At 59.8% G+C, this 11,691-nt stretch overlaps 2 protein-coding genes across 12 annotated transcripts in view; both read right to left on the bottom strand.

The window, feature by feature from the left end:
* ADGRG3 (adhesion G protein-coupled receptor G3) overlaps positions 1 to 1,072 on the bottom strand; it is a 7,755-nt gene extending 6,683 nt beyond the window's left edge. For 9 of the 11 annotated variants that reach the window (XM_035898842.1, XM_035898833.1, XM_035898838.1 and 6 more), the window contains exons 1-3: positions 874 to 996; positions 386 to 415; positions 110 to 266 (exon numbers count right to left, since the gene is read on the bottom strand). In XM_035898842.1, the coding sequence (XP_035754735.1) occupies positions 110 to 266; positions 386 to 415; positions 874 to 919 (233 nt within the window). In that variant the 5' untranslated portion in view covers positions 920 to 996. Of the gene's footprint in view, positions 1 to 109; positions 301 to 385; positions 416 to 873 lie in introns of all 11 variants that reach the window. The other 2 variants (XM_035898834.1, XM_035898836.1) reach the window with 2 other exon arrangements.
* Positions 1,073 to 1,748: 676 nt separating this feature from the next.
* Positions 1,749 to 8,708, bottom strand: ADGRG1 (adhesion G protein-coupled receptor G1). Its single transcript, XM_009643289.2, has 13 exons — positions 8,634 to 8,708; positions 7,692 to 8,117; positions 7,070 to 7,193; positions 6,839 to 6,986; positions 6,621 to 6,749; positions 6,262 to 6,378; positions 5,686 to 5,731; positions 5,217 to 5,317; positions 5,017 to 5,132; positions 4,151 to 4,425; positions 3,410 to 3,521; positions 2,875 to 3,143; positions 1,749 to 2,401 (listed from the first exon to the last, which is right to left on the bottom strand). The coding sequence occupies exons 1-13, from the start codon at positions 8,671 to 8,673 to the stop codon at positions 2,280 to 2,282; spliced, it is 2,025 nt and encodes a 674-aa protein (XP_009641584.1). The 5' UTR covers positions 8,674 to 8,708; the 3' UTR covers positions 1,749 to 2,279.
* Between the last annotated feature and the right edge of the window lie 2,983 nt (positions 8,709 to 11,691).

Below are 11,691 nucleotides of genomic sequence, written 5' to 3'. Positions count from 1 at the left end.
CGTGCCGGGCCGTCCTGACTGCAGCAACCTGAAGGGCAGGGGGGCTGTGGGACGGTGGCCATGGGGGGCTGACCCCTCAAGCCCCGCCATCGCCACCCCTAGCCACTACCTGAGCCAGCGCTCCCGCAGGCAGGCGCAAGCGGGCCTGCCGGAGCGTCCCAGCTCTGGGCAGTGCTGGGGCAAGTCCGGGCTGGGGGTCCAGTTGCCTGGCTCCTCCAGCACCTCCATCTTGCAGCAATGGTTCTGACTATCACCCCGCTGCAGGCCTGGGGATAAGGGGAGTGGGGTGACCGCTGGGTACTGTGGCACAGAGCAGGGTGACAGCCAGGTGCTGTGGCACCGGGTGGGCACTGGGGCAAGGGCAGGGTTTGGGGGGACCACTCACCAGCACAGCTCTCCTGTCCCCCAGCAGCATCTGGAAGAAGAGTGCAGGGGAAAATGGGGGGACAACCCCAAAATCTAGGGTCAGCCCTCCCTCTGCCCAGAAGGGAGGGAGGAGGCAGGAGAATCCACCAGCTGCCCGGTTCAAAAGGAGCAGCCCCCCAGTTACCGTGGGCTTCAAGCTGGACGGCCATCGGGGCTGGTGAAGGCAAAACCACTGTGCCTGCAGTGACCCAACACCTATCCAGCCCCCCAGGGCCACTGGCTGCTGGCCCCAGGTTTTAAAATACCCCCCAGCAGCAACCCCTCCCCGCTCCGCTCGCCTCTGCCAGCTCGCTGCCATCCCGGGGGGACCCTCCTGCCTGGCTTGGCCACGTTTCAGGGTGAAACCCTGCCACAGCCTTTAGGTCCTTGCTTTCCCACAGGGAAAACACTTTCCCCAAGCCCATGCCCACCCCAAGCTGGAGGTGCCTGTGTCCCCCCACCACTCACCGGGCAGCACCAGGAGCAGCAGGATAGTGCCCAGGAGCCGGCTCATGATGGTTTGTGGGGTGTCCTGGCCACCCCCCGCTGCCCCACGCTGCACTGCTCCCCTTGTCCCGGCGACTCTGCTCCTCCCTGGGCTCCCCCGGGGCTTGCGGCCACTCCTGAGGCAACAGCTGTGTCCTCATTTCCCTTCCACGAACCCCTCGCAACCCGGCTCGCAGCAACAGTGATAACAGTCAGAGCTGCGTCGTTTCCCCCGGGGCTGCTTCCCTCCACTGACTCAGGGCTTTTTTCCTTCCCCTTCTCCCCCCTCATCCTGCCAAATCCTTGGCCAATGCCCCCCACCAGCCCAGCACCATCTCAGGTCATCCCCTCTCCCAAACTGGGCATCACCACAAGCCACCGGGGATGAAATGTCCCCTTCCCAGGAAGGCGCCCCTGCCCCAGCTGTGAGCAGGGAAGCAGGCAGAGGGGGGTTAGCCGCAAGCGGAGATCACCCAGAAGGGGAACTGGTGGGTTGGGAGATGCGGCACTGGTGTGTGAGCAGCATGGCCAGGACAGCCACACTTGGACACATGGACCCACCGGCACGGATTCCCATCCTGCAAAGCCTCCCTCTTCGGATTCCCATCTGCCACCAGCCTCCCTCTCCACTGGGTGCTGATGGTCCCTGGAGCCTGCAGCAGCTTCCTCAGCCACGGCATCCCCCACCAACCCCTACGGCACCAGGCTGCTGGTGCTCTGCCGGGAGTGCTGCTGCTGGCCCCACCTCAGCGGGATCTACGGGCTGAAATGCCAGGTCCTGCCCTGGGGATGGGACAACCCTGCCTGAGGGATGGGTTCTGTTGGAGACCCCACGAACGACCCCAGTGAGCCACGCGCCAAGCAGGAACTACTTTAATGGACACGAGTCTGGTGCATAGGCATGCTCCTGAAACTTCCAAACAATCCAAAAATATATATTCAACAAAATAACAAAAATAGATCATTTCAGGGGCTAGAGGCTGTTGCGGGGGCAGAGCTAATCCTGACTTCGCTGGGGAGGGCCCCTCCTGGCGACCACCAGCAGGGGCACCACCAATCCCACCCATCGCCCCTGGCCGCAGGGCACGGGAGGGGCCATCCGGAGGCACCGGGACCCTGCCCCTGCCCCTTCTGCTTTCCACAGCCCTCCTTGCCCGAGTAAGCATCCCTCCCTCTTCCCCCACGGATGCCAAGCCGAGGGATGCACTGCTGCCCAGTGAGATGCGGCAGGTGGGAAAATTGGGGAAGGGGACTGCAGAGGCAAGGGGCAGCCAGCCCCACTGCAGGTCCTTGGGCTCCCAGCAGCCCTAGGAGGTGGGTGCAGTAGCAAAGCAGAGGGCTTGGTTCTTCCTGCAGCCATCCTCTGTGTGGGGAGCCTGGCGCAGGGCTCAGCCGAGGTGGCTCTGGCTGCTGTTGGGCTGCAGTTTGACGCTATCAGAGCTGCTCTGCAAGTCAGGGGACTTTCTTGCCTGCAGCACCATGGTCCAGTACCAGATGAAGATGAGGAAACCTGGGACAAGGAAGGAGGATTTATAGAATTGTTTGGGTTGGAAAAGCCCTTTAAGATCACCAAGCCCAACCGTTCCCCTAACCCTGCCATCCCACCACTAAACCCTGGCCCTAAGCACCTCCTCTGCCCGGCTTTTAAATACCCCCAGGGATGGGGACTCGACCCCTTCCCTGGGCAGCCCCTTCCAGGGCCTGACAGCCCTTGCGGGGAAGGAATTTTTCCCAATGTCCAACCTAAACCTGCCCTGGCACAACTTGAGGCCATTTCCTCTGGTCCTATTGTTTGTTACTCGGGAAAAGAGACCAACACCCAAAGGGAAGGAAGGGCAGGTGAACCCCCTCTACGGACCAACAGCAGTCAAGAGTGAGCCAGCCAGCCTGCCAAGGACAGCCATCGAGTACCCCATCACCACCCCACCGACACCCCATGAAAGCCCTGGTGCCCTTCAGAGGAGCCTGGCATCCGAGGCTCACCTTGGAGGGAGTTGACGATGGTGAAGATGTAGAGGGAGACAAGGCGGAAGACACCGGAGGTGAAGGAAAAGAAGACCAGTGCCCAGGGGATGCCCAGCAAGATGCTCAGCCCAAAGAGGGCTAGCACATGTTTGAGCTTGTGACCTTTCTTGTTCTGCCGGAGGATCTCCCGGACCATGGCTCCCAGCATGACCGAGTTAAAGAGGAACACCAGGCTGAACAAACCCAGGTTCACGACATTATGGATCAGGGGGCTTGTGATCCAGCATCTGGAGGGAGGAGACAGGGCAGAGGATTATGCTGCGTTGTCCCACAGGGACATGAACTGGAAGGGTTGAGGGAAGCACAAAGGTGCGGTGCAAACCCAGCACCCAGCTTAGTTAAACAGGGAGGGGAGATCCCCTACCACCACCCTGCGCAAGGCCCCAGAGAAGCCACAGGTGGGCTAAGGAAGGTCCACAGGACACAGTGAATGTTTATCCAGTTGAGTTTATCTAAGGCCAGGGACCAGGGCAACCCATTTCCCATGACTTACATGGTTGCGTTGGTGGATTTGCCGCCAACAGATTCGTAGACGGGAATGGAGAAGGGGCCATAGTTTGTCCAGCTCACCAGGCAGATCAGGGTCACGCAGAAGAAGGGCAGTCCTGGGTGGCAAGAACAGAATGAAGCAGCTGCCCTCGACCCTGGCCCTTGGGCTTTCTGTAAGGATCTGTCACCCCTTTCTCCCCATGCAGGGTACAAACCAACATCCTCCCTCCCAAGGGGTACCAAGGATGGAGCACCCAGCGAGGGTGCCTGGTGTAAGTAAGTCCTGACCCGGGAGCAAGCTGTGCTGCACCGATGCCAGCTGGGGATCTCCCAGGGTTGTCGAATTTTAGGCCACAAAAGATCATGAGATCTTCCTGCTGTGGCGAAAGCCTGGCAGACGCGGGTGGGTGCTTCCTGCATCAAGCCCATCGCTCTGGGCTGTCCAGGGTGTTTCTTTCAGGAAGAGAGGCCCCCATCACTATTTAAAGCCCCTGAGCAGTGGCTCTCGCATGCCTCCCCTTGCTGGGTAACCCCAGGGTGACCGACTCTCGCTCCAGCCCCAGCTTCTGCTCTCAGCCACCGAGTCTCCTTCTCCACCAAGTCTCTCGACAGAGAGAGCCCTCCGCTCTCAGACATCTCCTCCCCCCTAGCTACATCTGCATCCCCATCCAGGCACCATAGACGGAGGGAAAGACCTACTCGGCCACCCCTTTGCCCCCATTGCCCATGCCTCCCCCATGCTCACCCCAGCCCACCAGGCAGAGCTTGAGGAGGAAACGATCATGGTAGGCATTGAAGACTTCAATCACAAGCCGGTAGAGGTTGTAGCCCTCAATGCCCATCCAGGTGAGGCAGCTCAGGAGGGAGAAGTGCAGGAACAGCCCTCCAGCTCTGCAGACTGCCTCGCTGCTGCTGGAAGCCAAGTGCTCGGAGATGAGGAAGGTGATGTCCAGGAGGAAGATGGCACCCAGCAGGTTCATGTGGATGTGCATGCTCGTGATCTGGTCTCGCTGCTTGCTTCTGGAGAAGTGAGGAGGGGGGAGACCTCACCACCATGCCTGGCCAGCATCCTTGGCATCCCACAGCACCCCACAGCTCCACACAGAGCAACTCGCCCTTGCCAGAAGAGCCAGGAGACCCTCTGGTGGTGTCAGGGGCTGAGAGCCTAACCCCATGGGTGGGACCACCCATTACATGTGCAAATCTAGGTCCCTGCAGCTGACCCTGCACTTCAGATCTAGGCCCTGGGGGGTAGGGAGCGACATCTTTTCAGCTCTGAATCACCCACGTAGGATCAGTGACATGACTCATGTTCTTCACCAGGCCCTCAAAAAGATCTTTGCAGGGTTCTGCTTGCCAGATCCATAACAACAACCAAGCTGGTTTTCCAAAATCACCAAAACCAGCCAGTGTTTTCGAGCGCCCCAAGGGAGCCCCCCCGACCAAGGGGGTGGTTTCCGGAAAGGAGAACTCTGCTTTCTTCAAGTGTGGCTCCTCCATCATGCTTCTAGCCAGGCCACCAACCGTGTTTGGAGAGCTTGCACCCACTCGGGTGTGGTGGCCAGGGCCAGGACACAGACGGGGAGCAGGGGGTGACCTGTCAGACCGTACCTGAAGTAGAGGAAGAAGATGGTGCAAATGGATGCCAAAGCTGAGATCAGGCAGCCGATGTAGGTTATGATACTCAGGTAATCCCTGTGCATGTAGGCGATCTCTGGGGAGGACACCTGAGGAAGAGGAGGAGGAATGGGAGATGGTGAGGAGAAGCAGCCAGTGAGAATGACGTAGAGCTGCGGGATGGCGGTACCCACCATCAGCACAGCAAAGTAGGTGAGGTGGTTACACCTGCAGTCCGTCTGATGGCTACCCGTCGCTGTCGTGCAACCGTAGCTGTCCCAGCTCCCCGAGCCGGCTACACAAGAGAAAGGGAGAGAGTGCAGTGAGCAGGGGGACATCTGCTTCGGCTTGGCAGATCTTCAGGGCGAGGTGTCTGTGGCGGGGGGGGGGAGGTGAGGACAAAAGTGGGGCGCTCAGCTTGTCCCATGCCAAGCAAACACACTCAAGACAGCACCCTCAGCACCAGGACCCATCCCGAGGAAGGGAGAAAGCTCTTCAGTTAGCTATGGGAAACCTGAAATCAACCCCACCAGAAAGGCTTATGGAGCTGGAGCAAGGAGCAGAGGTGCAGAGCAACTTCTACTCCTACCAGCAGGTCTGTGGTATCCTACAAAAGGAGCAAAGGCAGCGCCTGGCTTCACAGCCAAGCGCAGGAGCACTCACCGGTGGTGTCCTCCTGCCAGAAGACGCACAGTGGGGTCACATTCCTCTGCAATCACAAAACCACAGGCCCTGATCAGGGTGCAGCTGGGGATTTATTGCCCAGCCGGCACATTTGATAGAGAAGGACATGGGGCAGGAGGTGAAACAATCTCGGGAGATAAACCGTCCCGTATCATGGGGGCAGGCTCCAGGCAGAGACCATCCTCTCGGCAGCTCACGGGGCAGATACTTCCTCCCAGGTCCCCTTTTTCAAACAAGGGGTGCAGCTTTGAGCAGGCGCCTGACATGAATGAGCCACGGGACTGTTAACTCAAAGCGTCCCCCAGCCCTGGCAACTGAGTTGCTGGAGGCCACACATCTGCAAAGCAGCATATCCTGGACAGGAGCCACCACCAGCGCACCCGGTGAAGCCGCGGTCGTGAGACAGCCCCAGAAGCCATAGCAGACCCTGTACAGGCAGGCCGAGGGCATGGGCCTACCGGATTGTGACCACTCTCCACGCTGGCGGGGCCTGAGCCCTCCTTGCCCCTCCATTCCTGGTGGGAGCAGGCTCAATGAGGCTGTTTCCCCACCTACCGGCAGCTGGTCGTGGAAGAAAGTGAGGACCACTGGATCGGAGAGGTTGGCCACCACCGTGTCCACCAGGGAGATGCCAATCACCTTGTCACCCAGGACGTGGCTGCTGTTTTCATCCTGTGGGAGAAGAGGAGGCAATGGCAGCACGGGAAGGGACTGCTGCGGGGCATAAAGTGGGTGAGAGTCCCCAGGAAGGAGGTCCCATGCCTCTTTCCCCGTCAAGCTTCTAGCTCACCTCTGAAGCACCTTCTCCAAGACAGCACTGGTGCCCTGGTCTGGGTGGCATCCCTGCTGCCCTGTGCCACCGGAGCCCCTGGCACAGCACAGACACCCCACCCGGCCATGCATGTGGGCATTACCTGGAACATGGTCTGGCTGCTGATGTCCATGAGGAGCACCCTGTGCTCCACCACCTCCTCCCTCTCCTTCACCATCACAAATAGGCTGCTTGGCAGGTCCACCGTGAACCCATGGACCTCTCCACCCTCCTGCAAAGGAGGGACTCATCAGGAGAGAGGTTGGGAGAGGATGCCGGTGGGCCAAGGCCGCCAGGGCAGGCTGCCCAGGCAGGACCCACCTCTCTTTGGGAAGCAAAGGCCAGGTGCCGAGGAGCCTGCATGGGCTGGACCCTCAGGACGGTCACATGCACGGTGGCCTTCCCAAAGGTCTGATTCTGCCCTTCGAGCTCCACTTTGGCCAGCTTCTCCTCCAGCTCCCCGAGTTTGCTGTCAGGGAAGGGATGCAGTGAGCAGGATGCAGTGGGCACCGCACCCGGCAGCAGTGGGAACGGCACAAGCTGGGAACTCACCCCCGAAGCATCCGCTGCTCTGTGGCTCCTGCCGCCAGCACTGGAGGCTGGGCAATGAGGCTGTCCAAGGTGGCAAGCTGCTCCTCCACGTCTTGCTCCCAAACGGGCATGCTCTCTGGAGAGGCTGACAGGCACATGGAAGGAAATGCTGAGAGATGCACGGGCAGAGCGAGCTTCCCTGTGCCTGAACCAATGGGGCACAGCCCTGGTGGGAGCAGAAAGCAGAGGGCTTCACACTGACCCCAAGCCCAGGGAGCTGATGGAGACCGCAACCCAGAGGGCTTCTCCTGCCACCCGGAGCTCAGCTCCCACCAAGGCCACCAGGACCAGGCTGGCTGAGCTAGCTAGCTGCCTGGCAGTGCAGCTGGGACCCTCGGAGACCTCTGCTAAGCCCACGATTCCCCAGTATTTTAGGGGGCAAAACACCTGAAAATCTCCACCTTCATCCCTAGGCAGCCCAGGTACCAGGGGCTGTCTCTGGGCTGCTTTGAGCAAATCTACGTCCCCTGCTGTAACCCTTCAGCTGTGTCTCCACATCGTCATGCCGTAGCGCATACTAGGCCACCAACTACGCTCTGCTGAGGGCCTTTATTTCATTAAGAGAACGTTCAATTGCCTTTACCAGGGAAGAAGTATTCAGCTGCACTGTCAAGGGAGGTGTTCCTCCCGCCCTTTGCGATGTAGGAGACGTTGAAGATGGAGGTGCCATTTTTCTCAGTCTTCTGCCTCTCCTTCCCCTGGGTGATGCTGCCGGAGGGGTCCCCACCCAGGAGGAAGCTCTGCTTCCCATACACCAGCCTGAGGGTCCTGTTGGCTTTGAACCAGTAGACGCAAAAGCGGTACCTGCCCAAAGTGGAGGGCAAGCTGTACTTGTAGTAAGAGTCTCTCCTGTTTGGCAAAAAGGGCCTTTTTATTATCAGCGCCTGGGCCGTGTTCTCGATGGAGATGGTGGCAGGGCCATGCTCGTAGATGACAGAGCTGGTTTGGGTCTGGTTTCGGTCACCGCAGAAGCGGAAGTCCTCTTCCTGGCGGCTTCTGGCTCCCACCCCTGCATTGCACAAGCACACGGAAACACCGGCTCAGCTAGAGTGGTGGCCACCCCCAGCAAACAGCACACCCCCATGGCAGCCATCCCACATGGCATGCCAGGCTTTCTGCCCCAAGCATCCTGACCCCATCCAGGATGGGCTGTGTGGTGTTGGCCACGTCCCCAATGTCCCCATGGTCATGCTGGGAGGGTTTGTTGGGGAGCCAAGGCTCCTGGGGCACAGGACTTCCCATGTCTTGGTGCCACCCTCTCCCAGGTGCCACCACTCACGTCAGAAGAGGCCAACAGAGGAGCACTCCATCTCCAGAAGGGATGGATGGAGACCATCTCCTTATTCTGGAAAAGACCCATCCTGCCCCAGAGACCCCATGAGATGTCAGCCCATGAGACGTTTCACCCCTGTGGAAGCCACGTCTGCAAACGCCCCCCAGCCAATTTTGGGGAGCTGCCAGCTACATCCAGCAGCCCAAATCCATCCCACCGGCCCAGGACAGGAGGTGGCTGGGGACAGCCTACCTTGGAGCGGGGAGAGAAGGAGCAAGAGGAAGACCTTCATCCTGGGCAGCTCTCTGCTGTGGCTTGGCCTCCAAGAGCCTGGAAGGATGCAAAAGAAAGGGCCACGTGAGTATTTAAGGTATCACCGACACCTTGGGGTCAGGGGAGCAAAAGCTGCACGGGTGGGACAGCGGCTGGCATCACCGCCAGCTCCCTGGTGCCTCTGCCACCAAGAGGAGCCAAGAGCACTGGGCATCCTGCCAGGCCGTGGGCTGAGGGGAGGGGGCCCCACCGCCCCGGCACAGGCGCCAACCACCAACGATTCAGCACAGGAGGGGTCCCCACCTGCTTCGCATCTCGGTTCGGGCCTTGGCTTCTTATCGCGAGTGATAGGAACAGAAGGAAACAGCAGTTTCCTAATTCACCAGCCCTAAAATCACGCTCTTGGGTGCTTTCAGCTCCTGCAGATTAGCCAAGGAGCTGGGTGCATTGCAAACTGCTCCGTCATTTCAGCCCAGCAGAAATGGGCTCTCCCAGGCTTGCCCCGGCGATGCCGACGCACCAACCACGGCTGCCCAAACCCCTTCTGCCCCTCACAACCAGCCGGGCAATGTCCTCCGCACCCCCTTTCCCCATCCTTCCTCCTACACCCTGCTCCACCACCCTTTTCTTTGTCTTTATATGCAGCCAGCGCTCCTGTAACCTGCACCCAGGCCAGCACCAAGCACCCTGGGGCGCTACCACATCCACGCGCTCCCCCCAGCCGCAGCCCTCACACCCGCAGCCCTCCCCATCATGCTTGCTGCCTTCTCCACAGAACCACAAACTGCAGCTCTGGCGCTGCTGGACTGCACCGAACTTTGCTGCCTCCTCGCCCTGCTGTCACCCCAGCGATGGGTCCGAGGCTGGTGGGACCCATCCTGCCAGGGTCTGGCAACCAGCAGGAGCCCCCCCCCAGGGCAGGACAACATCAGCGGGGGCTGCTGGACCAGCCAGCAGAGCCAAACACTTGCCAATGCCCAAAGCCAAGCTGGCATCTCGCTTGCCACCGCTGCATCCCACTCCTGTGCCGTTCTCAAAGCATCGCCCTTGAACCCCACCGAGTGTCCAAATCCTGCTTCGTGTGCTGCAAGCAGGCACCAGGGTACCCACCAGTGTCACCTGCAAGGGCTTGTGCGCTCTCCCAGGCACCCAAGGGTCGTCAGATGGGAAGGCTGGGGGAAAACTGCTTGCTGGAACGCTCGGCGTCCCTGTTAGCAGGTTTCTCCCACCAGCACGGGTTTCTCCCAGAGGTTTCTCCAGCCAGCACGGATCCAGGGCCTATCTGGCACTGGCACAGGCCGCTTGCTGTCCCTCCCCGCCTGCTTCTTGTAGCAGTGATCACCGGAAGGCGGAAGACGGCGGCTTCAGGGAGTTAATTAACCTGGGTATCGAGTGTGGCGCTAACAAGGTTCCCTGGAGTGGGCTGACACGGTACGGCACAGGCACGACTTGGCAGCAGTAGCTGGATGTGGATGGGGCTGGCATCCTGGTGCCTTGCTGCACACTTGGGAATCATGCACGTGGATCTGAAAAGCACAGATCCGGGGTAGCAAAATGCCAGTTGCAATGGGAAACACAAACACCTGGATCGCTCAAAAGCAACAGAGTGGCACACAAATGCCAACCAAGGTGTGATGGCATAAAGCCGGCATGCCAGGAAAGCATCCCCTCTGGGTGGGGAGTGCTGAATCCCAGAGAGGCTTCAGCCCAGCCAGCTCCGCTGGGATTTTATTGAGGTGGTCGGAAGACAGGATCAGCCCCCTTCAGCCGTTACTCAACCAGGACCAGAAATCCCTGCAGGGATGTGGGTGGGGGAGCTGGTATTTCCCCTCCAAGCCCTATATGGTCCTGCTCGCCCTGATGCGGATCGCTGTTTCCTGAGCCAAACAATAGCAAGAGAAAATCCCCCGAAAATGGTTTCACAGCGCGAAAACACAGTTCCCATCTGTGCTGGTGATAAGCAGTGCCAGAGGGAGCAGACGCACTGAGCCCCCACTGGGGCTGAATCCTGCCCCGTCACCTTCCCATCCCAGGGTGGCAGAGGGGACGTGCAGCATCGCTGCCCCTGGGTACCCGTGGCAATGCTGCGCTTCCCCACTGGCATGGGGGCATCTCCCCAGTGTCACCCGTCTTCAAAATCCCCATGCTGTTGCAGTGAGCAAGCAGGGGCCCCTTCAGCACCAACCCTACCCCTGCCCCATCATCCCCAAGGCAGGATGGAGCCTGGGGGCTGAACCCCTCCAAGAACAACAAAGCATAGAAGAACTCCTCACTTGGCCCCCAAATCAGCCAGATGATGTAAAAAGAGGTGGCAGGGACACCGCTGGGGCTACACAGCCTAGACCAGGCTCCCTCACCATTAAAAGAATGTGCCAATGTCTGAAGGAAAAGCCAAGGAATGATACTGTGGCCTCTAAACCTGGAGGCAAACAGGAAAAAAATGCCACTTTACTGCTCTCTGGGTGACCTGGCAGCAGGTATTTTAAGCACGTGGCTTTTGGAGGTGACGTTTTTCCTAAGGAGAAGGGAAGATGCTCTGACGCCACAAACAAACACCGGAAATGGGGAGATCCAGGGGCTTTTATCTCTGTTTTCCTTCCAGGTCCATTAGAAAAATAAGCTGGCGCTCTGTTCCTCGAGATGCTAACGGGCCCGCAACTCATCGCCCACAGTCTGTGGGCCAGGCAAGGGCTCAGGAGCCAGATGGGGAAAATGAGGAACAGAGAGGCAAGCCAAGGCAGGCTCCCCAGGATGCAGAACAGCTTTGCACAGCCGCAGGCAACGTGCCCGAGGAGGCAGGTACCCTGGTGCGGACCCCCCCGCAGAAGGGATGCCCCAGCCTCAGTCACCCGGGAGCTTCACAAAGTGCCCTTGTCCTTGGCCAGCAGCCTGCAGGCGCTGGGGCCAGCCCTCACGTTGTTCATGGCATTGGCATGCGAGCCTTTCCCGTCACCAGTGGGCAGCAGGGTCCGACCCGGTGTGTTTGTGACTGCCCGAGGAGCTGAGTGGCAGGGGGGCCGGGGCGGGCGCGCCGCGC

This window comes from Egretta garzetta, unplaced genomic scaffold (genome assembly GCF_000687185.1).
Source record: "Egretta garzetta isolate BGI_Z169 unplaced genomic scaffold, ASM68718v1 scaffold27, whole genome shotgun sequence".
Taxonomy (NCBI): Eukaryota; Metazoa; Chordata; class Aves; order Pelecaniformes; family Ardeidae; genus Egretta; species Egretta garzetta.
Note: the sequence above shows the minus strand (reverse complement) of the source record. Positions and strands in the feature narration are given on the sequence as shown.